Raw genomic sequence first — 26,062 nt, 5'->3', positions numbered from 1 at the left:
ATGTGTGAGCATGGGCGTTTGGGGTTGATGTAAGCTATGGTAAATGTGTGTGTTGTTTGATGACTGAGGTAGATGTCCGCCAGGTAGGGGCGGTGTGCCCTTTTATGGGTGTTTAGACTTCGCCGGTGTTGGCGGAAGTAATTAATTGATTGGCCATTTAAATGCTAGCTTTCCTCTGTGTAGGGGTTCGTTTTGCAAAGTGCTTTGAGATGCGCGGTAAAAGGCTGCTGTGAGCCTTGCGTGTAGGTCTGCTTATGAGACCTGAACTTCAGTGTTTGTTAAATGTTTGTTTGTCAATCTTTTTTCATCTCACGTCGGGTGCGACCGATCGGAACCATGGACTATATTTTGATTATTTTTTTCACGTTGTAAATAAAAACACCGTGGGCCCTCTTAAACCTGCTGTCTCGGCCTGATTCCTCCTACACCACTTGGCTATCTTATCACAGGAACACTTCACCGTTTTTTCATATTAAACTATGTTATTCCCTTAACTAAGATGAGTTGATACCTCTCATGTTTCAATGCGTGCACTCATTGGCTCTGGCGTGCATCGCTACTTTGTTAGCACTTAGCTAGCCCAGTTCATTCATTAGGATCCAAACAGAGATGAAGTTAGAAGCGACCAAACACCTCCATGTTTTCCCTTTTAACACTAGAAGCGCCAAGCGCCAAGCGCCAAGCGCCGGTCATTTGACCGCTGACGCGTATTACTAGAAGCGCCGTGTAGGTTTGACCTAGATATACCTAGAACTGCCGGGCTGCGGTCTTTTGACCGCAGTGATTACAAAAAAACTTAAATCTTTTCACTCGATTAAATTCCAGGACCCTACGTTCACGACTTTTCCTAAATACGCGTGTTTTATCACCCAGAATTTTTACATGATCAAAAGCACACCGGTACAAGCTAGTTTAGAGCTATTTTGCGCTCACTTATGTGACAACACTATGTTCAGTGGCGATTCTAGAGATTTGTAACAAGGGTGGCCCTAGTGGGGCACTGGTTAATTCAAGGGTGGCATCTAAATAAACAGAAACAGGCTCAAGTTGTTAAATTAGAACACATGCATGAGTAAAACCATGCACCAAGCACCATACTCATAAATTGAAGGACAAAGAAGGACAAAGACCATACTCTCACATCAAATGTCTTTGTAATTGGATAAAATGTCAAATACAGTTTTCAGCTCATTTTCAGCTCTGAACAAAACCCATTCAGAAATTAGGCCATTTGAGCAAAAGTGGAAGAGTGAAATGGGGTTTTTTGCCAGTGGTTCTTAACTGGTCTGGTTTTGGAACCCATTATTTCACAAGTTCATAAAGTTGTGACCAACTATATACTATTTAGCATTCAGGCCAACGAATATGGTGAGGTAGCCTACATAAGACACGCAAAGTGCCTGGCCTATTTGTGTGGAAAATGCAGATGTTTGGCATTACATTTGTGAAGTCTTTAACTGCTGATATTACCTCAAAGTACTACTCGACAGGTTTGTCTTTGACAGGGGTGCGTTGTTTCCAAGTGGCACTTTAGTTTGGATGGTTTTATGCTCTCATGTGCACCCTACACTGTCTTATATTGTCCTCAATTTAAGTTAATCATATTCTATCTTACTTCAAGTTTTAAGGGTTGCAGCCAACTTACGTTTCACATGATATCTTAAAATGATGCATACTTTTGTAAAACTATAGCTCCCTAACATTATATCTAACATGACCTGTCACATAAACTTGTCTATGTCCATGCCATGACAATGACTGACATAGGCTACGGATAAAGTTTATAAAAATAATGGGCCAATGATCGATCTGATCAGGTAGCATTTTAAATTGGCGATTTTTTATTTCTTTTTAGCCACAAGCTCCGCGACCTATCAGTACCACAACCCACTTTTGGGTTCCGACTCACCAGTTAAGAAACCCTGGCCTAAGCTATAAACTTTCCACAATGTCAATATTACATTAGGGCAGTAGACTATTTACAATACAACATAACAATACAACAGTGTCAGCTGAGTAGGTAGAATAGGCAGATATAAAAAATTGCCTACATTACGTGATTCTACAATTGCAATACTGGGTTTTGTGTGTGTAATAAGATAAATAGGCACTGGCAGATGCGATAGGTAAATATATGTTTTCGTGTTAGCGCAAGCTGTAGCCTGTAGGCCTATTGTAAACTCAAATGCTAAAAACAATAAGCCATGTAGCCTATAACTGCAAGCATGTTTGCTAGATTGCTTATATTTCTGAACCCTGATATTTCAAACTAGTGTGCTGCAAGTGCATCAAGAAATTTCTCGCCTTTGACTGTTACAGTAATGGTGAATCGTAGACTAGGATTTTGGGGTGGCACCTGGGGTGGCCAATTGAATCTCAAGGGTGGCCTGTGCCACCCGGAGCCACCCCTCTGGCTACGCCTCTGACTATGTTGTCTCTCGTTCGGCCATGTTTGTCCAGGCTGCTATTCTCTTTTCTCACAGCAGATGTCGCAAGGGTTTCCTGTCAGTCGGGCATGAGAATTTATATATGTGCAATATGTATTATATGTGATTTATTTTAATACCTATTTTTCATTTACATGGCATAGTCTATGGAGGCGATTTACAGTGGTAAAATGCAAGTTTGTTTTGAAAACGTTGTGACGTTGTTCTATTAGGCAGGCCTACGTGTGTAAAAAATATTTTCAGCTGAAATTCGTCGTAGCCTATTTATGTACGAAGGGCGCGTATGCCTACGTACATTCATAGTTGTATATCTTATCTTCTATTTGTAGGCTATCTTTTAAAGCTCAGACTAATGTATACGCATTTTATTACATATTTGCTGGACTGACTGAGTTACGTCGCGTCAAACACCCATTTCCAGTTATATGAAGTATGAAACTTTAAGTGGCGCAACGTTAACTCCCTCGTCTAATACACAGTCGACCCGGGTTCACATCTCGGCACGAGCGAAATGTTGTAGCTTATATTGACTGAATTCACTGACTGACTGACTGTTTTTCAACGTCGATGAACAATTAATAACAAACTATCTGAAATAAACGGATGAATCCCAATACTGTTAACAATTAATGAAAAATAATTTTGCCAGGCAATAATTTTCTAAGCCAAATTGAGCCGCCATCTGACAAACTTTGGCTAAGCCAGTTAGACTTTTTGCATCTAAAAATAATTATATCATATAGAGACACGCGCAAAAAATAAACGATGAGATTTTACCACTGGATACACCACATCAGTATTGTGCTCGTTGCTACGATACACAGGACTCACAGTGAGTTGACGACCAATTAAAAGTGCAAGTTCTCCGCGATGTTTTTTTCTCGCGCTGAGATGACATGGGGGAAAGAAGCAAACAAGGTAGCCTAATTTTGATCTTGCTTTACATACTTTCCTAATTCCTACGTAGGGCTACTCAGACTTTTGTTAAATCTTCAGGGCCCGGTTGCACAAACACCAAAACCAAAGATTGATGATATGAACCAAATATTCTGAAACAGACGGATTTACAGCATTGAACGCGATATTACTGCGACTTCCACCGTTTCCAGAGATTGCTGCACTGTTCACAACGCATGCAGTCTACATTGAAGTGAAACGTGCAGAACTTTGTCCCAAACAATACAATAACATTGTGTGTTGAGATCTAGTTCAATAGACATCTGTAGACATGAAGTGGCAACTAAAGCCATTATCAGCCATGAAAACTTTGGCGGCTGCAGCAGCATTTAGGTTTTGGCTGAGCCAGCTAGCCAGCCAATAACTTCATCAGCCAGCCGTTATTCTCAAAGCAAATGGCTTCGGGGTCTATACATAACACACTATCCAATGCAAACATAGCCTATTTGAAACCGATCATTCCCCCTCCCCCATACACTCGTCTAACCAGTTCACTTAAGCTACAGACATCACTGCGGCATTGAGGACAACTGCCTCCCCACCCCAACCCCCTCTCTCTGCCCCCTGCATAGGCTGTAGGCTGGCTGTTTAGGCAACTCGTGGAAGAATGCGCTATCATGTTTCATCGCATATGCGCGTTTCAGAATGTTCGAATTCGCCAGCATGCGTGTAGTTGTGTGAATAGAAAAGAATAGAATAGAATATACTTCAACTTCAGCCATGAACAGGTCAGGGATCGAGCCAGCAACCCTTGGGTTTGGGGGCTGAAGCTCTAATCAGTGGGCTACAGCTTTGCCCCACCAAGTTATTAAAATGTGTGTCTCAATCCTGAATCACGAATTCACATAGAAGTTAGCTTAAATTGTAGAAACAATAGGCCTCGCAAACATCGCAAACATAGCCAAAACGGAGAACATCTTTCACTCATCATTTTTAATTAGGCTACTTCTCGCGCCTATGCCTGCTCAGCATAGCTGCTCTCTCTACTGTATCTCCCTCCCTCCGAGGTAGCTAGACCCTACAAGATGCTTCTCCCTAAATGAATGAAAATTGTTTTAGAAAGTAGCAGCGGTAGCCTGTAAAATGCGGCATGAAATCCTGGCTACTGTGTAACTGAAACGAGACTAGGTTAGGCTCTTTGTTCCAGGTCCGATAATTTTCGGCGGCGCGAACATATAGGCTACCTATTAAATGAATAGAAGTCAATTTGGGGAGTGAATTAGAACTAGCCACCCATTCATTTTAGAGCTTAGATTACCTGCCCAAACCCGAACTGCGGGCCGGTGTTACGGATCTCGAGATCCAACAAAACCGGTGTTGGGTCGACATTTTTCATCCTTCCCCTCCCGTCGGGTCAGGCTCCTAATCACAGAATGCATGCCTCCGTTTTAAAATAGCCTACATAACATTTCTAAGTAGCATACAAAATGTAAAAACGAAATATAAAAAATGAAATACTATAAAAAAGTTGAAAGTCAAGTTTGCTTAAGGTTTGTTCAAGAACTCCTCCAGAGTTTTTACCTCAAACAACACAAATCAACACAAATAAATAAACAGATAACTCAAACGTGCTGTATGTCATAATGAAACAACCACAGACTATCAACAACATGGTCTGACACGAATGACACATGACTTAGTGCAAACGGAATTTATGACCAAACGATTTGATTCGTGCACGAAGCGCCATCTAGCTATGTGTAAGTAACAGCCTCCCAGTCTAAGGACTCAGCGGTCTTTTGACCGCCTCAGCCGCGCTTTAAGTAGTTCACACCAGCACGGCGCTTCTAGTAGGTCGTCAAAGTGGTCAAATGACCGGGACGCGGCGCTTCTAGGTACAAGTGGGTCAGAACGGCACGGCGCTTCTAGTGTTAAAATACAGTACAGTATACCAAGTATGGTGAGACAAAATAAAACGTGGTGCATTTCTAAGCAGGTAAGAGGGATAACTATATTGTGTGGCGGAATAACATTGGGAGCACTTAGACTCGGCGCAGTAATATCATCACTCCAAAGTGAAACTGAAAGTGCAAGAGTGAGGATATTACTGCGCCACACAATATAGTTATCCCCCTTACCTGCTTAGAAATGCACCACGTTTTATTTTGTCTCACCATACTTGGTCGTGTGACTACTCGTGTTTTACTCAGGCTTCAGTCCCCAAAGCTACCCCCTCGCTCCGCCCCTGGGTAAGGTCCAAGGCCCCGAGATTGTTTGCATAGGAAGCACTATCAGTGAAGAGTATAATTACAATGACGACAATCCGCATTTTCATAAAAGTACAAATGATCATCTACGGGCTGCACTGAGTTGCCTCTCCCTGCTCTACAAGATGGCTAATCCCTGACATAGGCCACTACCCAACATAGTAATTAAGATGAAACCACATGGCAAGTATACCAGGGGATAAATATGTTTCTCCCACTTTTTAAAAGGAATGACATCTATTTATACCACTCTACACCCTTTAACTGTTAACCCTATCCCTTTTGTACAAGATGGTGCAGCACTGCTTAACAAGAGCTTCTGTCTGTTTGTCTGTCTGTCATGAGTTTGATCTCAGTTTAGGCGGTTTTCCACCGACATTGAACCCGCTGTTGAACTGGTACCGTTCGAAAGTCTTTGAACCGTGGTGCTATCTAGTGAACCAGCCCCCATTTTCACCAGTTCTGAACCGAACCAAGAATGCGTCATCAACAATGGGTGGTACATGCAAAAACAAAAGTTAATTAAAGCTGCGAGCAGCAATGTGGGGGCCAAGCTTTGGAAATTTGGAAAGACAAACTCCCCTCCGCCCCTCCCCCTGTGACCACCATAGAGGAGTATTTGTGTGCTTTTGTCTGGGCTTGAGAGAGAGAGAGAGAGATGAAAGCGTTACTGGAAAAATTAGCTGACTTCCTGTGATTATAGCGCCCCCCTAGTGGTCAAAAGACATGACATGGGAGAGTGGGCGTGTGCAAATGGAACGCCCCCCCCCCCACGACCACCATAGAGGAGGGTGTGTGTGCTTGTGTCTGGGTTTGAGAGAGAGAGAGATGAAAGCATTACTGAAAAATGAGCTGACTTCCTGTGATTATAGCGCCCCCTTAGTGATCAAAAGACATGACATGTGTTGTGCGTTCTCAGGATGGTGTCTTGAGTCTATATACCAAGTTTGGTTTTGATACTTGAAACCGTTGCTGAGATATGAGCCTACTTCCTGTGGTTATAGCGCCCCCTTAGTAGTCAAAAGACATGACATGGGAGAGTGGGCGGGTGCAAATGGAACCACCCCCCCCCCCCCCCCCCCCCACGACCACCATAGAGGAGGATGTGTTTGTTTGTGTTACATTAATGTTGAAATATGAGCCTACTTTCTTTGAATACAGCGCCACATAGTGGTCAAAATTTGCCAGACTTATTGAGACTTCTCTTCATTGGGTCCTGAGCCCATGTACTAAGTTTGGTCTTGATACGTGAAAGCCTTCCTGAGATATAGGTTCTCTTCCTGTGTGGCGGCTTCGCCGCCAATTTGGATTGGCTATTACAGGCGAGCACTTCCATTAATTGTTCCACAAAGCAATGCAATAATAAGTCATGGTCTGAAGATGGTGTGTGCAAATTTTGGTGAGTATCGAATGAAATATGTGACCTGTGAAACTTTTTGAAAGTTTTTGACCTTGTCCTGTTGGTGACGCTAAAGCCTGAGCAAGTTTCAGCTTGATAGGTCAAAGCATTGTAGAGCTACTTGCATTATTGTTGTTGAAAAATGTATAAAATTTGACCTGTTGGTGGCGCTGGAGTTTTGGGGTCTGGCGTCTGTAAATTGGGGAAAGTGGTCATTGGCCATAGAGGAATATGTGTGTTAAATTTCAAAACTTTTACTGTATGGTTCTATGGCTTCCATAGGGATATAGGTTTAATGTCTGTGTGGCGGCTTTGCCGCCGATTTTGATTGGCTGTTAAGGGCAAATAATTTGGTCAATTCTTCCAAAAAGCAATGCAATAAGAAGGCATGGTCTGAAGATGGTGTGTGCAAATTTTGGTGAGAATTGGATGAAATGTGTGACCTGTGAAACTTTTTGAAAGTTTTGACCTTGGTCTATTGGTGGCGCTACAGCGTTTGTGGAAAAGTCTTGTTAATTGGTGGGTGGGGCTATACCTCTTGCGTTAATACACTGAGCAAGTCTCAGCTTGATAGGTCTAAGCATTTGAGAGTTATTTGCATTAATGTTGTTGAGAAATTGATGAATTTTGACCTGTTGGTGGCGCTAGAGGTTTGAGATCTGGAGTCTGTAAATTGGTGAAAGTTCTTAGATTTGTGAGTAGAATAAGTGTGCCAAATTTCAGAACTTTTTACTGTATGGATCTATGGGCTGCCATAGACTTCCACTAGAGAAGAAGAATAATAGGAAAAGGTACAATCACTATGGGTTGCCTCGCAGCTTCGCTGCTTGGCCCCCAATAATAAGAAAACGTACAATCACTATGGGTTCCTCGCAGCTTCGCTGCTTGGCCCCCAATGAGATGCATAAACGGGAGAATGATATGATCACTTTCCCCATATAGGAGGAGTGGTGGTTTCTCCTGAGGGGAAGTGATCAGGTGCTGTGGGCCCATATGGGAGGGAATGGTCACCATCCCTGTGGACAAGAGCTACTCTAGAACCGGCCTGTTGGATTATGTATCGGAGGACCTGGTGTGACGGCGGACAGTAAAGAGGCAGGAGGGGTGACATGCAACATTCTCTCTGGCAGCAGCTTACACTCCATGCCCTCACTTTCCATCACGCATGTGCACACACACACATACTGAACAAACATAGACACTCGGAAAGTGTTACTTACAGAGCTGATGTAACTGCTGGCAGCACTTTCTGAATTACTTCACCTGGACTGAGGAGTTCAGTCTGGTCTTCCTCTGGTGTCTTTATGTACTTCTGCAGGTCAAACTCAGCCAGCTGCTCCTCTGACATCTTAAATGTCTTCCATATCTTAGTTTTCCACTCTCCTGGTAAGAGTGTCTCTACATGCAGCTCTACTGAGTTCATTTTGTGTTCCACTACAGCATGGTGGTTCAGCTCATTCAGACAGTAGAACAGGTTGATTCTGTCTGACCCTGCCTGATCTCTGATCTTCTGTTTGACATACTGGACCGTTTGCTCTGAGCTATTTGATTGGCTGCTGCACTTTGGCAGTAGGTGCTTTAAGTGATTCTGATTGGACTCCAGTGAGAGGCCCAGAAGGAAGCGGAGGAAAAGGTCCAGGTGTCCATTCTTACGCTCTAAGGCCAGGTCCATTGCGGTCTTGTGTAGGTCATGAAGTGTTGCAGCTCTGAATAGAGCAGAGAGCCAAGAGCTTTGCTGTTGGTCAGGCATGTTTCTCTGTCTGTTGCTGAAGCAGAGGAACACATACAGAGCTCCAAGAAACTCCTGGATGCTCAGATGCACAAAACTGAACACCTTCCCCTGGTACAGCCCAGACTCCTCTCTGAAGATCTGAGTACACACTCCTGAGTACACGGATGCTTCTGTGACATCAATGCCACACTCTCTCAGGTCTTCCTCATAGAAGATCAGATTGTCTTTCTCCAGCTGTTGGAAAGCCAGTTTCCCCAGTTTGAAAATCACATCTTCATCTGTCTCTTTTCTCTCTGTGTACTTGACATGTTTAATGCTTGTCTGCATCACCAGGAAGTGTGTGTACATTTGAGTCAGAGTCCTTGGCATTTTTACTTTGTCTGATTCTTTTGAAGTTTTCTCTACAACAGTGGCTGAAATCCAGCAGAAGACTGGAATATGGCACATGATGTAGAGGCTCCTGGATGACTTCAGATGTGTGATGGTTTTGCTGACCAAGTTCTCATCATTGATTCTCTTCCTGAAGAACTCCTCTTTCTGTGGGTCATTGAATCCCCTTATTTCTGTCACCCAGTGCACACACTCAGCAGGAATCTGATTGGCTGCTGCTGGCCGGGTGGTGATCCAGAGGAGAGCAGAAGGAAGCAGATTCCCTTTGATGAGGTTTGTCAGCAGCACGTCCACTGAGGCTGGCTCTGTCTCATGACAACAGGTTGGGTTGGAGCGGAAATCCAGAGGAAGACGACACTCATCCAGACCATCAAAGATGAACATGACTCTGTACTCTGAACTTGAGAAGACTCTGGGATCTTTGATTTCTGGGGAAAAGTGCAGAATAAAATCCACCAGACTGAGTTTCTTCTCTTTCATCAGGTTCAGCTCCCGAAAAGGAAGAGGTAATATGAAGTGGACATCCTGATTGGCTGTTCCTTCAGTCCAATCCAGAATGAACTTCTGCACTGAGACTGTTTTTCCAATGCCAGCCACTCCCTTTGTCAGCACTGTTCTGAGGGGTTTGTATTGCCTGGGCTGATAGACTGTGCCCTTCGTTTTTGCCTCTTCTTTTCTATGTCTTTCCTCTTCAGTGAAGTGTTTTTTTCGGAGTTTTTCTTCTTCCGGTAAGCGTGTAAAGATTTCACTGCATTTGATGGGTCTGTCTTGTGCTGCTTCTCTCCAGGATGCTCTCTCTATCTGTCTGACCTCATGTTCATCATGGACCTCTCCTTTCCCCCCCTCTATGATGTAGAGGTCTGTGTAGATCTCATGGAGGGGTCTGGGGTCTCCCTGCTGTGGGATTCCCTCTATCAGACACTTAAACTTCTTCTGCAGGTGGGATTTGTGCTGATAACTGTGTGTGAAAACCAAAACACATGATTTAATACCATATCAAACCATTCAAGAACACTCATGCATACACATACATGTACTGTACTATGGAGTGCCGATTGTAAAAATTCGGTTACAATTTTTTAGCTGATATATTTTCAACATTTAGCTCACTTTTCTCACATTTAGCTCATTTTCCTCAAATTTGAGACAGAATGATTCATGTAAAACAACACGTTATATGTAGTTGTCAAAAACATGTTAAATATTATATAAAAATGATATACCTAAAATTCTAAATCTAAATATTAAATCTAAATCTAAATGTTAAATCTAGGGTTAGGGTCATGAGGAGACGTCATGTGACAGCGGGCGAGGATATTCTATTCTGCGAGTATACCAAAAGTAGGGCCACTGCAGATGAACTATTCAACATTGATCTCAACAATTAGTCTACCTGGCAGAAGAGGACATCAAATGGGAAAACTGTGAGGGACTTTGCTCGGTTGGCGCACAGACGATAGCAGGTAAAAGAAATGCTATCGTTGTGATAAAGAGGGTAGTGCCCGATGCGCAACAGACAGACTGTTTAATTCAGGGAAGCGCTCGCGTCAAGGCTTGACCTGAATAAGATTTTGAACGAGGTTGTGAGAGTGTTGAACTTCATTTATAACACAATGGTAGCATATGGTTGGCCCTTTTGCTGTATTATTGGAAATCAGCTTTTTTTGAAGCAAGGATTGACACCTTGTCAATGACAAAAAACTGACGTTATTGGTCATTGATTTAGATTTTTATTTTCTCTATTTTTGAACTGATATTTATCTTTAGTAGCCTAACTGTTATTTGTTAGGCCTACTGATGTATATTTAGCAAGTGACGTTATAAATATGACAATTTTGAGCTTGACCTATACATTCTATAGAGCGATGATGGACAGGTGGGGCTCGAGAAAGCCCCCTTAATCAAAGTGGGGAATGAAAGAAAAAGTTTGAGAACCACTGCCCTAGCTGGTATTATACTAGACCATAACCTACATTTTATTGAACACACAGATCATATTTTAAAGAAGGCATCCCAAAGATTGTTTCTCTTAAGGAAACTTAACAGCTTTGACGTGTGTCAACTGGTGTGAGACCGCAGCTTTATTCACGATACCGGGAGCATGTTACTCACATGAAAGTCAAAGTAACAAGCCCACACAACTGTGGGTGAAGCCAGTTTTTATACCCTAACACACACGTATATGGAACATCACCAGATGCTCTTACCAGTGGTTCATTAACCAACTGGCAATTAACAGAGATAAGAATGTTTACAAGAACCCCTCAACCGAAGCCATGTTTGTGTCAGGGCTTTTACCTGACCCAGGGGCCATCTTAACATTCCAAGGTAAAGGATGGTAACCTGGGTTTCACTATATATGTAAGCTATAGTAAATGGTTAATACAATGAGAAACATAATCTATCCCACAGACATCAATAAAGAAGTCCTGGGGATGGTCTACACTAGTCTGCTAGAAAGTGTAATATCATACAACATCACATATGTGGATTTGTTTATTCATTGTATGGTCGGACTAATGAGATGTCGGACCAATGGGCCTCTTTTTTTCGGACCAATGGGATGTCGGACTAACGGGATCTCTGGTCAATGGTTCATTTTCGGACTAATGAGATGTCGGACTAATGGGATGTCGGACCAATGATACGGAACCCACTGGGGGCGGGAGGAAATATTACCGTTTTCGATGAAACTGGTCAGTTAAGCAAAACAACGATTTCTGAGCGATTTTATAACTATGAAAAAGTTGCATAGGGTCTCTTTAAGAGCCTGATTGTGGCGACAGGACAAATTATTATTGATGACCTTTCTGCACATAAGAAAAACGCATATATGTTCATGTAACTTACACTAACAGTTTTATCACTGAAAATTACTGTTTCTGAAAAGTGGATGTGAAGGGTTGCTGAGGATGCACTCAGCTTTGCTCTATGTCACATCTTTACACAACTGAGCGGCCAATGTATGACCACCAAAGAACAAGATGTTCTGGAGGACGGCTTTATGAAACAGCTGCAGGACATAACGATCAACATTAAGGTCCCATTTACACACAGGAAAAATGCATACATGTTCATTTACACGAAAATCCCTTAACCTCGGTGTGAACAGAATTCACATACATATAAATGTGGTCAAAATTATTCAATTTCCTTGGGAAAAATGTTCACTATTGCAGCTTGCAAACGTACCATAGGCGCAGTGATATCGTACACAGCATCTGAAAATAGTCCCCATAGACAACAAACAGTAGTAGTGCCAGTAGTTTGCAAGTTGCCTTGATTACGCCAGATGAGAGTGTAGTTCCATGCCAAATCAGCCTAGGTTTCATTTTCAGTTGGTCTTACTGCACTTTCTAACTTGAGAGGAGACACGTTTTAAATGGGAAAATTACCAGAAATCTTAGTCACTTTTAAACATGAAGCTAGCAGGCGAGAAGCTAATGGTCTAATCCGATTCAATGATCTATGCTAGGCTGAAGCTAAAAGTTGTATCGCCAGACTCACAGAATGGCTGGATGAACGGGAACAAGGTAAATATCGATTGTTTTGCTCGAGGGGAGGTGGAAAATGAGCGTATTTCCAAAAATGGCGGAATATCCCTTTAAAGCTTCCTACTTCTTCCTCAAAGCCAACAATGTGTTCTCAGGTTTTAGGTACCCCACAAGGGCAGTGTCATCCACATACATGGGAGACAACACACAGCCCTGTGGGGCCCAGTGATTATGGTCATTGGAGATGAGGTATTATAATTTAAGGAGAAAGCCTGCCACACACACACACACACACAGGGCCGTCGCAAGGGGGGTGCGAGGCTCTGTGCGAACTTGACGGGTGCAAGACCCTTTTCAGTTACGTGCATGAAATCATACAATAGCCTACTTTACACATATGCTACTGTCTGTGTATGTTTAGTATAATACATGTATGGTCGACATGTCTTTAAAAGGGGAAATATCATTAAAAGACACATAAAAAATTGACTGAAGCGCGAGCCCACATAATTTGTCCTACGACATTGAGGTGCGCAAATAAATATTACCTCCGCCAAGGAGGTTGTATTTTCATCGGGGTATGTTTGTCTGTTTGTTAGTGTAACAGGACTAGGTCCACGCCCCTAGTTAGCTCGGCAGAGTGAGCCAATCAGTACGGGGGAACGACTATAAAGGTTTAGCTTTTATTTTGACGGCTGATGTCGTAGGTACATTGGTAACCTGACTCCAGCCTCACCGTTCCCTGTCTTGGCTTCTCCTCTGGCCGGTTCTGTTTCCGCCGACTTCCTGGTAGGCGATTGGCATTGGGTTTGTAGTAGGCTACGTTTATTTATCATTCAGTTGGCTAACTCACACTTTTTTGGTTTGGTTTGGTTTTTAGGACGGCAGCTAGTCGCTGAACATGGCATGGGTCTTCATAACTGACCACATCTGAGTGGTAGGTCACGTTAACTGTTTTAAATTAATCTGTAGCTTTCCTGGATTTAATTGTATGTTCTTTGTGTAGCAGATCTCGGGCGTAACAGGGAGCGGCAACATCAAGGCTTCTTGGGTCCAGTTCCGAACGAACGCTGCTGTTTTGTTTTGTTTGGTGTTTGTGTTTGTGTTGATTTTATTCCGTTTGAGTCGGCTGTGTTTAGCCGCCACGAAGTTGATTAACTGAAGTGACGACAGGTGTGTGCTGTTTGCTTAACGAGTGACTACGAATTCAGTTCGGTTGTGGAGGCTATCCTTAGCTTGTTGCACTGCGTGTCATAATTTGTCACCATAAGCCTGCTTGAAGTGATTGTGAACACTGTTTGCTGTGACAACTGAGTGCTGTGCATTGACGTGCTATTTATTCACGAGTGTCTCATTCCTTGAATAGCCACCATACTGACTTTAGCGAACTCACTCTGGAGAGTACTACTGCTGTTTAGCGAATCCACACTGGAGAATAATATACTGACTTGAGCGAACCCACACTGGAGAGAACTCACTCCCTATGTTCTTAATTGTAATAAAGAGTTTATTTTTGGACACACGCCTCTCTGGTTTTCCGTGACCCCGAACCTGTGTTGCCTGGTAGCTAGTTTAAATCCATTAACCATTCATATTCTGAGGGGAAGGGCCTCAGATGGCGTAGTCGACATGTGTCAATTTAGCAAACCATTCACTTTGCCACATTTGGCGTAGTCGGCAGGATCACATAGCAAAGCCAGAGACGTGTGTTCCAGTGTTTTTTCTGTCTTTTGTAACTTTGTCTTTGCTTTGTCGTATTACTATTGGTTTATCTTTATTTTTCTCAGACAAAACAGCAGCTGTTTGTTGGACCAAGAAGGAGTCAGGTAGGCTTGGTTGGTGCATGGCCAGCTTCGGTTGTGTGTGTGTGTGTGTGTGTGTCTGCAGCATTGATTGGCTGCTACTCACGTGTTGTTGTCTGTTTGCAGATTGACCAGGAGTGGCTCCTACCTATTGGGACCTTCGGGGCATGGGCTGTGGTACCCATTAGCGGGGTCTGGGAGGCTCCTGGCCTCTGTGTTGCGGGGTTCGGCCTACTGACCACCCGCGCAGTGCGTTTTGTGTTTATGTATAGATGGACCGGGAGTGGATCCTTCCTATGAGGACTCTCGGGGCATGGGCTGTGGTACCCATTAGCGGGGTCTGGAAAGATCCCCTCCTGTCCTGTGTCACGGTGTTTGGCCTACTGACCACCCGTGCAGTGTGTTCGGTGTCATGTGTGCAGGAACCAGGAGTGACTCCTCCCTATTGGGCCTTCGGGGCATGGGCTGTGGTACCCATTAGCGGGGTCTGGGAGGCTCTGGGCCTCTGTCGCGGTGTTCGGCCTACTGACCACCCGCGCAGTGTGTTATGTGTTGTATGTTATGCGTACAGTTTGACAAGGAGTGGATCCTACCGATGGGGACCTTGGGGCATGGGCTGTGGTACCCATTAGCGGGGTCTGGAAAGATCCCCTCCTGTCAGGTGTCGCGGTGTTTGGCCTACTGACCACCCGCGTGTTAGTAATTTGTGTGTTATAGTAGCTAGGGGTGGCTCTTTCCTATGAGGACTTTCGGGACATGGGACCCCAGTCGGGGTGAGGCCCATTAGCGAGGTCTGGGTGTCGAGTCCCCCTGGCTCCTGCCTGTCGTGGCGTTTTGGCCTACAGACCAGCCGTGGGTTATGTTTTTAAGTGAGTCAAGCAGCCTGTAGTGCCTCCTCACCTGCAGACCTTCGGGTCATGGGTCACCGTCAAGGTGAGGGCCATTAGCGGGGTCTAGTGTGGAGGCCCTCCTGGATCCTTGCTCCTCATTTTTGTGGGGCTTAGACCATCAATCGTCGGGACGACGATTCAGGAAGGCGGGGAAGAATGTAACAGGACTAGGTCCACGCCCCTAGTTAGCTCGGCAGAGTGAGCCAATCAGTACGGGGGAACGACTATAAAGGTTTAGCTTTTATTTTGACGGCTGATGTCGTAGGTACATTGGTAACCTGACTCCAGCCTCACCGTTCCCTGTCTTGGCTTCTCCTCTGGCCGGTTCTGTTTCCGCCGACTTCCTGGTAGGCGATTGGCATTGGGTTTGTAGTAGGCTACGTTTATTTATCATTCAGTTGGCTAACTCACACTTTGGGGTTTTTAGGACGGCAGCTAGTCGCTGAACATGGCATGGGTCTTCATAACTGACCACATCTGAGTGGTAGGTCACGTTAACTGTTTTAAATTAATCTGTAGCTTTCCTGGATTTAATTGTATGTTCTTTGTGTAGCAGATCTCGGGCGTAACAGGGAGCGGCAACATCAAGGCTTCTTGGGTCCAGTTCCGAACGAACGCTGCTGTTTTGTTTTGTTTGGTGTTTGTGTTTGTGTTGGTTTTATTCCGTTTGAGTCGGCTGTGTTTAGCCGCCACGAAGTTGATTAACTGAAGTGACGACAGGTGTGTGCTGTTTGCTTAACGAGTGACTACGAATTCAGTTCGGTTGTGGAGGCTATCCTTAGCTTGTTGCACTGCGTGTCATAATTTGTCACCATAAGCCTGCTTGAAGTGATTGTGAACACTGTTTGCTGTGACAACTGAGTGCTGTGCATTGACGTGCTATTTATTCACGAGTATCTCATTCCTTGAATAGCCACCATACTGACTTTAGCGAACTCACTCTGGAGAGTACTACTGCTGTTTAGCGAATCCACACTGGAGAATGATATACTGACTTGAGCGAACCCAGACTGGAGAGAACTCACTCCCTATGTTCTTAATTGTAATAAAGAGTTTATTTTGGACACACGCCTCTCTGGTTTTCCGTGACCCCGATCCTGTGTTACCTGGTAGCTAGTTTAAATCCATTAACCATTCATATTCTGAGGGGAAGGGCCTCAGATGGCGTAGTCGACATGTGTCAATTTAGCAAACCATTCACTTTGCCACATTAGCAAGATAACATGTACGGATGGATTTTGATGACATTTTCAGGAAAGGTCTGAAATGACCCAAGGAAGAAACGATTACATTTTAGTAGTGATCCGGATCACGGTCTAGATCCAGGAGGCGCTTGGCAGAGGTCTGCGCTCTCGGAGTGCTTTTCTAGTTCTTAATACGTTTCCGTTTTGAAAAGCTCCGTTTCCCCGATGCTACAGATGTCAGTAAGAGCTGAGCAATTTCGCAGTTTGGGAATGTTCCTTCTATCCCCTTAAGGAAACAAAGTGTTTTGAGTGCACTATCTCTCCTCTTTGGAATTTTGTCTCGAAGACCTTCAGCTCCTGGAAAAGATCCAGTGGGTTTGTGTCATGGGATTCGGACGCGCTCAGAGCATCGCCCAGGCTTACGCACTGTGCAGATCTCCCTCTTCCATGCCACATCGTTTTTTGATCTCAAAAAGAAATCCAAACATGTTCCCAAACTGTGTTTATGGCAAACAGAACATCATACCATATCACCAAAGAGTTTTGTATTTCAATAGCCTGCAACATGGCTTCACTTTTAATTTTACCGTCATTACTTTCCTCTGAAACTTCAAGAATCAACGATATCACTTGATTAGTATTGTATTGCTTTCACACTTAGGCTATACCCGATATTCCCAGCGAGTTTCAGACATAAGGTTTTAACAGTGGGATATGGCACTCTGGCTTTGAGTATTTCCCAGCATTTGACTGAGCCTGCGAAAAGACAAAGAGTATACAGTCGTTGTGCAGTACCAAACATCACTCTTGGACAACTCTTAGCCAAGAGTCAAATTGAGATTGTGACAACCGTATGACATGAAGTAAGCTCGAAAATTGAGACGTAATATATGAGCTTGAACACCCTGACGTTTTCCCTTCATATATGCCCCGTTATCATCGTCAAGATGTTAACATCATTGGCTGGGCGCGAGGCCCTGGGTGACCGCCCAATTCGCCAACCCCTTGAGACTCCTCACCTGGTAGCTCCATGGCTGGTGTGTTGTTCCTCAGAGAGAATGGTGTTAGAGGCAGCACCCCCCTCCTCAGGAGCAGATATTACTCTAGAGAACAAGCAGAAAACAACCTCCATCACCACCTCAACTCATTACATTATTCATCACACACACACACACACACACACCAGATTCTTTCTAAAAACTTCAGCGAAATAGAGATTTAGGAAAACTCTTGTTTCACGTATGAATGTGAACTGAGGAAAACGACCAAAAACATAGTTTTAGGCAATCGACATGCCTTCTAGGCAGCAAATGTGTCAGTATGTGGCAGTACTTGCATCTGCTCAAAAAGTGTGACCAATGTTTACATTTTCATTTGGCTATGGTGATTATGGATGCATTCAGAGTAGCAGTCGCAAAATGTTTGTGCCAACCCTTATCAGGTTTTTTTTGCATTTGCAAATACAGTTGAAATTAAACAGAGGAAGTGATTTGTTGATGTTGCTCTTTTCGGGATTCTGATTGGCTAACGTGGGCTCAAGCTTCTTGTTGCACTACCTACAGGTTTCACATGCTCTTGATGGCATATACTCGAGTTAGTGTCAACAAAAACTTTTCTAAAAACTGAGAAGTGTGCACAATGTAATTTTTGAAAACGGAGGTAAGGAAATATTAGTTTATGAAAATACCAGTGTACCGGTATGTGTGAATGTAGCCGTAAGCTAAGCTAACAGGCTAGGCTTGTGGTCTGCGGAAAAAGCTGATAAGTAACTACGATGGTGGATGGTAATTTTGAAACTGATATGGCAAATGGGGATTCTGAAGATCTGGTTTGTGAATTCGATGCTTGTGATTACCTGTACGAGCCGTAATACAGCGAGGAACTGGAGGCCTACAGCAAGCCTGGCTGTCGATTAGTAGGCTTTGCCCGAGCCGGCTCGAGCTAGGGTGGACTGGCTCTCGTGAAATTGACTTGAAGGTCAGTACTTGTTAAAGGCATAGACAGTAAAAGATATGGACAGAGCTATCACGTAGATGGCAGCAGAGACCGAGGAAGCAAATTTCAACGTTTTTTTTAGGTCTTCTATTTCCGTCGTAGGTCTCCTGCGCAGGCTCAGGTGTCGTACATGTGACTTAGGCACGTAGTCTGACCGAGTCTGACCTATGGCGACGCTTTACTCTCGCTGTACGCATGCGCATTAACACTTTAGCATTGATTTCGGAAAACGTTTATTACTCAGCCGATAAGACAGTTACGAGATTATGATGTCAATTTCACAATGTAGTATGTACTCCGACAATAGAAAATGTTCATGTAAAGGCTTAAAACGCTTCAGCTGTAACGTAATTTGATGTCAAAAGTGGCGCTTACGCCCCATAGGATTCAATGGAATGGCTAACTAGCACTGGTCTACTTTTTAGCATGGCGGCCGCCATAGGCTACTGTCTACACTCTCAGAACGTTTGCTGCCCCCTTGGTTAAAGGTAGGGTATTCTAGTCTATGCTGTCAATTTGCGGGACATCTGACATGGAAATATGTACAATTATTCATTCGTAAATTTTTTAAGATTTGTTTCGCAAATTCCAAATGAAGAACAGGACCATCACTATATGGCCACAAGATTGAGTGCAACATAAAACAATTACCGTTTTCATTTTAGAATCCTTATTAATGCCATAGTCCCTGTCAATTCCATGCAGTTTGACTTTTCAATGGGGGTCAGTTAGGAAGAGGTCATGCCATGGAGTTTTTTCTTTTTATTCCTGAGTTTTTAGATTTGAGTATATTCAATTTTACTGTCATGGCACAAGTGAAATACCAGTAACGAAATGCAGTTTTACATCAAGCCAGTGATGCAAACGAGTCGGCTAACTGACATGTCAAAAAGTGCATCGATATGAAATGCGTCACTATACCGTTACATACACATAAAAGCAAACCGTCCCGGTGGATTTTATCTTTGACGTTTTAAAGTTGAAAGGTGTTGTGTGGATTCTACGTTGTTCGTTTTAAACTGAAATGAAAATGCGAAGCAACAGGCGATTACCACAAACTTCTAACCTACCTCTGCTTTCCTGATCTGAATGCACCTCGGCTCGGTCGGAAGATAGCCTTACTTTCTCTCCATTGACTCTCATTCACATTTTTTAGATTTAGATTTAGAAAAACATCTTTAGGTCAGCATCACACACACACACACACACACACACACACACACAGCTGGGCACTGGAGACACTGGTCTGAATGTCTGTGGTCTGGTTAGACAGGACACCAATAGATTTAGATAACACATCTTTTAAAAGACATCTTAACAAGGTCAGCATCACACAGCAGCCACAAGCCTCCAGACCACGGAAAATGTGGACCAGCGGAGGGCAGATAGGCCTAGTGATACGTTTTGTTTTTTCAGGTCAGACCAACTGCCCATCAAAATTTCTGTGCACGTCCCTGCTAACACACACACACACACACACACACACACACACACACACACACACACACACACACACACACACACACACACACAAAAATACAGCACACACACACACACACACACACACACACACACACACACACACACACACACACCTACAGACACAATAAACACCATAAACACCACTAACACAAACAGAGCTCACTGTGGTTTAGACTGTACTGATCCACTGCTGAATCTGGGTGGTTCAAACATGGATCCATCACTTCTCATAGACACACAGCTGGGCACTGGAGATGGAGCTCTCTGTGCCTTCGATCTGTTTATGGGGAGACATTGTAAACAGTTCACACAATAGTTTACAGTAAGCTACAACCAAAACACCACACACACACACACACGCACGCACGCACGCACGCACGCACACACACACACACACACACACACACACACACACACACACACACAAATACAACACACACACACACACACACACACACACACACACACACACACACACAAATACAACACACACACACACACACACACACACCTACAGACACAATAAACACCACTAACACAAACAGAGCTCACTGTGGTTTAGACTGTACTGATCCACTGCTGAATCTGGGTGGTTCAAACATGGATCCATCACTTCTCATAGACACACAGCTGGGCACTGGAGATGGAGCTCTCTGTGCCTTCGATCTGTTTATGGGGAGACATTGTGAACAGTTCACACAATAGTTTACAGTAAGTTACAACCAAAGCACCACACACACACACACACACACACACACACACACACACACACACACACACACACACACACACACACACACACACACACAAATACAGTGTACACACACACACACACACACACACAAATACAGTACACACACACACACACACACACACACACACCTACAGACACAATAAACACCATAAACACCACTAACACAAACAGAGCTCACTGTGGTTTAGACTGTACTGATCCACTGCTGAATCTGGGTGGTTCAAACATGGATCCATCACTCTTCATAGACACACAGCTGGGCACTGGAGACTCTGGTCTGTGTGTCTGTGGTCTTGTTATAGGGGGAGAGGAGACCAATAGATTTAGATAACAAATCTTTACACACACACACACACACACAAACACACAAAGCTGTTTTTGTGGCAACATGTCCTCCAAATTATAATTCTTCTACTCAACTAGACAGGGTAAACGAGGGGGTGGCACCATTCTCTCAAACAAATATAGTTTCACTAGAGTCAATTTTGGCGTTTTCGCTTCCTTCGAGAATATCACCCTCACTCTGAAGTCTGACCCTATACTCCTATTGGCCTTATACCGCTCTCCTAAACTATGAACTGGCCTCCCTGACCAGTTTTCTGAACTTATGTCGCTAATCATCACTAGCTATGATCGGAGATTTCAATATCCATGTCAATGAGATTAAGCCAGTAAGTTCTTTAATGTTTTGGAATAGCTTCAGTGGGGGTTGGCTCTGCACTCATTCGATAGACCTAACCAAACAGAGCAACAAAATAGCCAATTACTTAGGTTATAACTTCTGGGGCCTCATTTATAAAACTTTGCGCAGGATATACGCCAGAAAATGGCGTGCGCACAAAACTCAGAAAGTGCGTGCGCACAGAAATATTCTGATTTATAAAACCATGTGCGCGTACATTCCAAGCCAATTTCCCTTTATAAGTCAAGGTCTATTATAGCTGCTAGTGCATAGCAATGTGTAATAGTCTATCAACATGTCTTTCTTGCCTCAAATAAGATGGGATTTTTTTGCGGGCGCACCAAACAACAATCAACCACGTTTTAGATTTTAAATAGGATTAGGTTAAGTCAGTTATGTCTTTGATGCGCGTCATTGCGCGTTGTTATGTTTGTGTTAACTCGATCTGGGAACGATCTGGCAGAGTTTCAGGCTTGTAAACAGACTGTACTAGCGATCCGAACCGCTAGATGGCAGCAGTGCCATTTGGATGATTAGTATCTGCCTAGAGTGCATATGCAGAGACAGCATGCAGCATGCAGCAAGTAAACACACTGAAGATCGACCACAGTGGATCTAGTTTGCACGGATGCAGGGAATAAATATGCTTACTTCTTACATCAAGGATGGAAAACATGTGAACGGTATGATCCATTTACATTGGATATTGCTATATAGACTAACAACAACTTTGCTAGTGCTAGCTTGCTAAGTCTACCGTCCTGTTCAGAGTCTATAGCGACCATCAGAGTCCCTAGCAACCTTGAGACTGACGAGATAACAGTGCAATCGTGGTTGACATACTACTGAATCGCTAAAAAGTTGATTTTCACAAAAAGATCGTTTTCTCCATGTTTTGGTGAAAAACAGGTGTTTTTAGCAAAACTAACCCATGTTCTACTGACTATTACTAAAGAACGGAAAACGATAGAAACAAACCGTTTTTTCCTGGTGAAAGAAGAGAGTCTACTCTTTCATTTGGTACCTTCGGTGTGTACATAGTCATAAAGCTCACCGTTCGGTGGATCTTGGAAAAACAGTCAAAATGCTGTAAAACGTCACGTAACGTGGCAGTATGGAGCGCTCTGCACTGAAAATCGCTGGCAGCCAATGAGTTAAACTCGATTATTGAACCAATTTCGGGTCGTTGTACCTGTTTCCTCCTGAGTTGCACTTTCTGCTTTTCCCTTTTTTCATACAATATCATACATTTTTTTTTTAATATAGGCGGTCTTGTGCATCTCCACGTTTCATGATTGGCCACCCAGATAGCAAACCCCTTTGGGCCGGACCCGCATAAAAGCCTCTAGATCCGGACGTAGCTTACACACGGTTTCTGGCTAAGGACCAGATCTGGGCCGGTTAGACTTTTCAGCTTTAACTGCAGTGCTGTTTTTCTTACGATCAGCAGATCTGGCCCAGATCCACTTACCACATCGGAACCAAAGCTTCCTCAAAGACAGTTCACTGATGTGGCCCACATCTGTAATACGGACCTAGACCACCTTCAAACTATTCAACGGCCAATCACAGCCAAATAGCTTACAAACAAAACTTATAACTGATCCTCGTTTATTTCCAGATAATCTGGTAAAAAAATCACCCTAGATATGATTTCAAAATCATATCCAGCTAACATTTTTGGGGGGTGCAAGGAAAGTTTTTGTTGTTGTTGTTTTTATTGTTGTTGTTGTTGGTTTGTTTGGGCAGCAATTTTCCATGAAAAGGCCACCTGCTTGCTGATCGCACGCCTACCTGGACTATTGACAACTAGGCAACTGCTTTACAAATAGAATACATCCTTAAAAATATATACAGCATATAAGGTCCATATAAGGCCACATCCGCCTGACAGTCTACCTCCGTTTTGGCTACGGGCACCGGACCCGTTCCGCCTCGCCAGCGCGCCTTCATTCACCGGGTCCGCGACGGACCCTGTACGGATGCGTACACCGAACAGTGTTGGTCAAGTTACTTGGAAAAAGTAATTAGTTACTGATTACTGATTACTTGTCCAAGAAAGTAATCCTGTTACTTTACTGATTACTTTTTCCCAAAAGTAATTAGTTACTTTACAATTACTTTACTTAGTTACTTTTCAAAAACACACTAACTAGGCTACACAACCTGAGCAATACACCTTTCAGACTAATTTTATTCTTTCTGCATATTCCATCATATTGTAGCGCCGAGGCTATAGGCCCCTTGTTGGACTGCTCTGTTTGTTTCTCCTGTGTCTCCTGTTTTCCCGGTCTGTGCGCGTGTGTGTGTGTGTGTGTGTGTGTGTGTGTGTGTGCGTCTGTGTCTCCCTCTCCCTCCTGTGTCATAGAATGTGTCAATCAGTTCTGATGTGTTGTGATTGGGGGGAGGTGTCCAGGGGGGAATATTTAGGGGATCAGATAGGTTAGTTATTGATAGGGGAGGGATTAGAATAAGGGATTCTAAGACGTTTACTAAGTTTTATCAGATTTGAAGTAAATTACGTGCGAGTGAGTTGTGTTGAGTGATTGAGTGACTGAGTTAGCAAATTAGGTATTAGCAGTGAGCACTTTGTTGTTTTTGAGTGGACACCTCCTGCTGCCCGTGTACTAGCCTGTAATTTATTGAGAGAATAAATTACCGGAGCTTTTGGAACGACATTCAGCCTCTGTCTCCTAACTTCTCCTCGGCGCTACAATATAAAATAGAATCAAATGCAGTGTTGTGCATAAACGAGTTCTGTGAACTGCATGCAACACATTTGTAAATAAAGAACGTGAATTCGTTCAGATTATGTGAAATGAACAACGAGCGTCACTGCTGAGTTTCAATTAAACGTTGCTCAGTTAACCTGCATGTCACGCTCCAATCTTTCATCGATGCTGCGGATGTAACAGAATACATGCTGCATTGTTGCAATTCGGAACGGGCGCGCTGTCGGTGGTAAAATAAAAACAGTAAGTCCTGTGACAGCAGCCGCATTCTGCGCCACCCCTCACTCAAACATACATAGATTCTGTAGCCTATAATTAACCGAAGAGTCGGACCTCCGTCTGGCAAACCTCATAGGCTATCGCAGGGGTTATGTCTGAAATCGACTACAGAGAACGCAGATGATACAGGCTCTATTATTTACGGACATTTTGCTCATTGTCTCGCAAAGACTCCGACGGTACAAACTTAATTATGTCCACCGAAAACAAGTTGCGTCAACGACCCCAATTTCGAATTTGAAAAGACATTTGAGTTGAAGCATCAGTCCAGAGTGAAAGCATAAGTCATCGAATGAAATGAAAGTAGAAAGAACAATAAAAGTGAAGTAAAGATAAGCAAAAGAAGTCCAAGTCCCGAACTATGGATAAAAGTTTAGGAAAACCCCAACTCACGTAGGCTATTAAATGCAGCATGGTCATGCTCTCTCCCGCACTCTGTTGTCTCGTCTGTTGTTTACATCTCTGGCAATGCGTTGGACATTATACTGATTGTCACCAGACAGTCTCACAAAGCAATTAAAATCGCAGTTTAGTAACGCAGTAACGCAGCCTAAAGTAACGGTAATCTAATTACTGATTTTGCCATTGTAATCCCTTACTTTACTCGTTACTTGAAAAAAGTAATTGGATTACAGTAACGCGTTACTTCTAACGCGTTACTGCCCATCACTGACACCGAACGCGCCCTAACGGTTTATTTCATCAGTTTTTTCGCTGATGGAGTGCTGCCGAGTGTGAGACAAAACGGTGGCGTCTGAAGGCTCACTGTAAGTATGCTCCTATATGCTTTATTTATGCAATTACCTAGTCTATCCAGTGAAAACGTACTTCCATAACACAAGTTACCTACTTATCTAGCTTTGTTTGCTGATGTAATCCGAAAATGTGCTATAATGGCCGGCTGATGGTAGCTCACATTTACATACCAGCTAGCAGCTAGCTGCTAACGTGTAGCTTGCGCAAGCTAATTTAGCTCACTTAGTCCTGTCCAACTTTATGAACTTTTTTAGAAATGTATAATTAACTCAATACTGAATTTAAAATGAGCGCAACTTGATTTGACGGTAACCTTATGTGTTTGCCCGTGAACAACAAAAGTTGCCTTGCGTGAGCTAGCATTAGCAGGCTAGCTTGTTGACCAACGATAACTTAAAGTTGTTACACAAACATAATAGTTTTTTGTTAACGTTATGAAAGCTTAGATGTTGGACTCGGGAGTCTTATCTCCCGAGAGAAAACTTAAGCTATTTCGTATGTGTTTAAACCTCATTTCATTCTGGGAGGGAGGCTGATTTCACATTGTTTCCCTGTCCTGATTTGAAATGCTGATTTTAAATTATGAACGACGTTAGCGGCTGGTTCCAAAACGTAAACCTATGCGCCCTGTCACCCTCATGCTCAGACATTGTTGACACTTTTAGAAGGCAGGAACAGAACAGCTTCGGGATTCATTCCCTTATATTTTGTACACGTTAGTGAGAAACCAACTAACTGTCCTACTATTCAATCTAAATAGTAGAGATTCCTCCCTAACTTTTATTAAGTAAAAATTCCGAAGCCATTTGTGTAATGCAGAAATACTGCCGTCTACGAGTTCATTTAATGATGTTGAAAGTTTCTTGGAGTAAGATTTGAC

General features: G+C 43.4%; 1 protein-coding gene and 1 long non-coding RNA gene across 6 annotated transcripts in view; one reads left to right on the top strand and one right to left on the bottom strand.

The window, feature by feature from the left end:
- The window catches only part of LOC134093969 (NACHT, LRR and PYD domains-containing protein 3-like), a 67,553-nt gene that overhangs the window by 7,042 nt on the left and 34,449 nt on the right, over positions 1-26,062 (bottom strand). For all 5 annotated transcript variants that reach the window (XM_062547317.1, XM_062547309.1, XM_062547326.1 and 2 more), the window contains 5 exons: positions 20,912-21,025; positions 20,532-20,645; positions 20,143-20,256; positions 17,522-17,605; positions 8,231-10,090 (listed from right to left, as the gene is read on the bottom strand). In XM_062547317.1, the coding sequence (XP_062403301.1) occupies positions 8,231-10,090; positions 17,522-17,605; positions 20,143-20,256; positions 20,532-20,645; positions 20,912-21,025 (2,286 nt within the window). The remainder of the gene's footprint in view (positions 1-8,230; positions 10,091-17,521; positions 17,606-20,142; positions 20,257-20,531; positions 20,646-20,911; positions 21,026-26,062) is intronic.
- Positions 13,286-16,337, top strand: LOC134093962 (uncharacterized). The gene is made up of 3 exons (XR_009940398.1): positions 13,286-13,415; positions 13,507-15,665; positions 15,746-16,337. It is a non-coding gene; the product is annotated as an uncharacterized LOC134093962 (long non-coding RNA).

The sequence above is a fragment of the Sardina pilchardus genome, chromosome 1 (genome assembly GCF_963854185.1).
Source record: "Sardina pilchardus chromosome 1, fSarPil1.1, whole genome shotgun sequence".
NCBI classification, from domain to species: Eukaryota; Metazoa; Chordata; class Actinopteri; order Clupeiformes; family Clupeidae; genus Sardina; species Sardina pilchardus.
The sequence above is the reverse complement of the archived record's forward strand: the minus strand, read 5'-3'. Positions and strand labels throughout refer to the sequence as shown.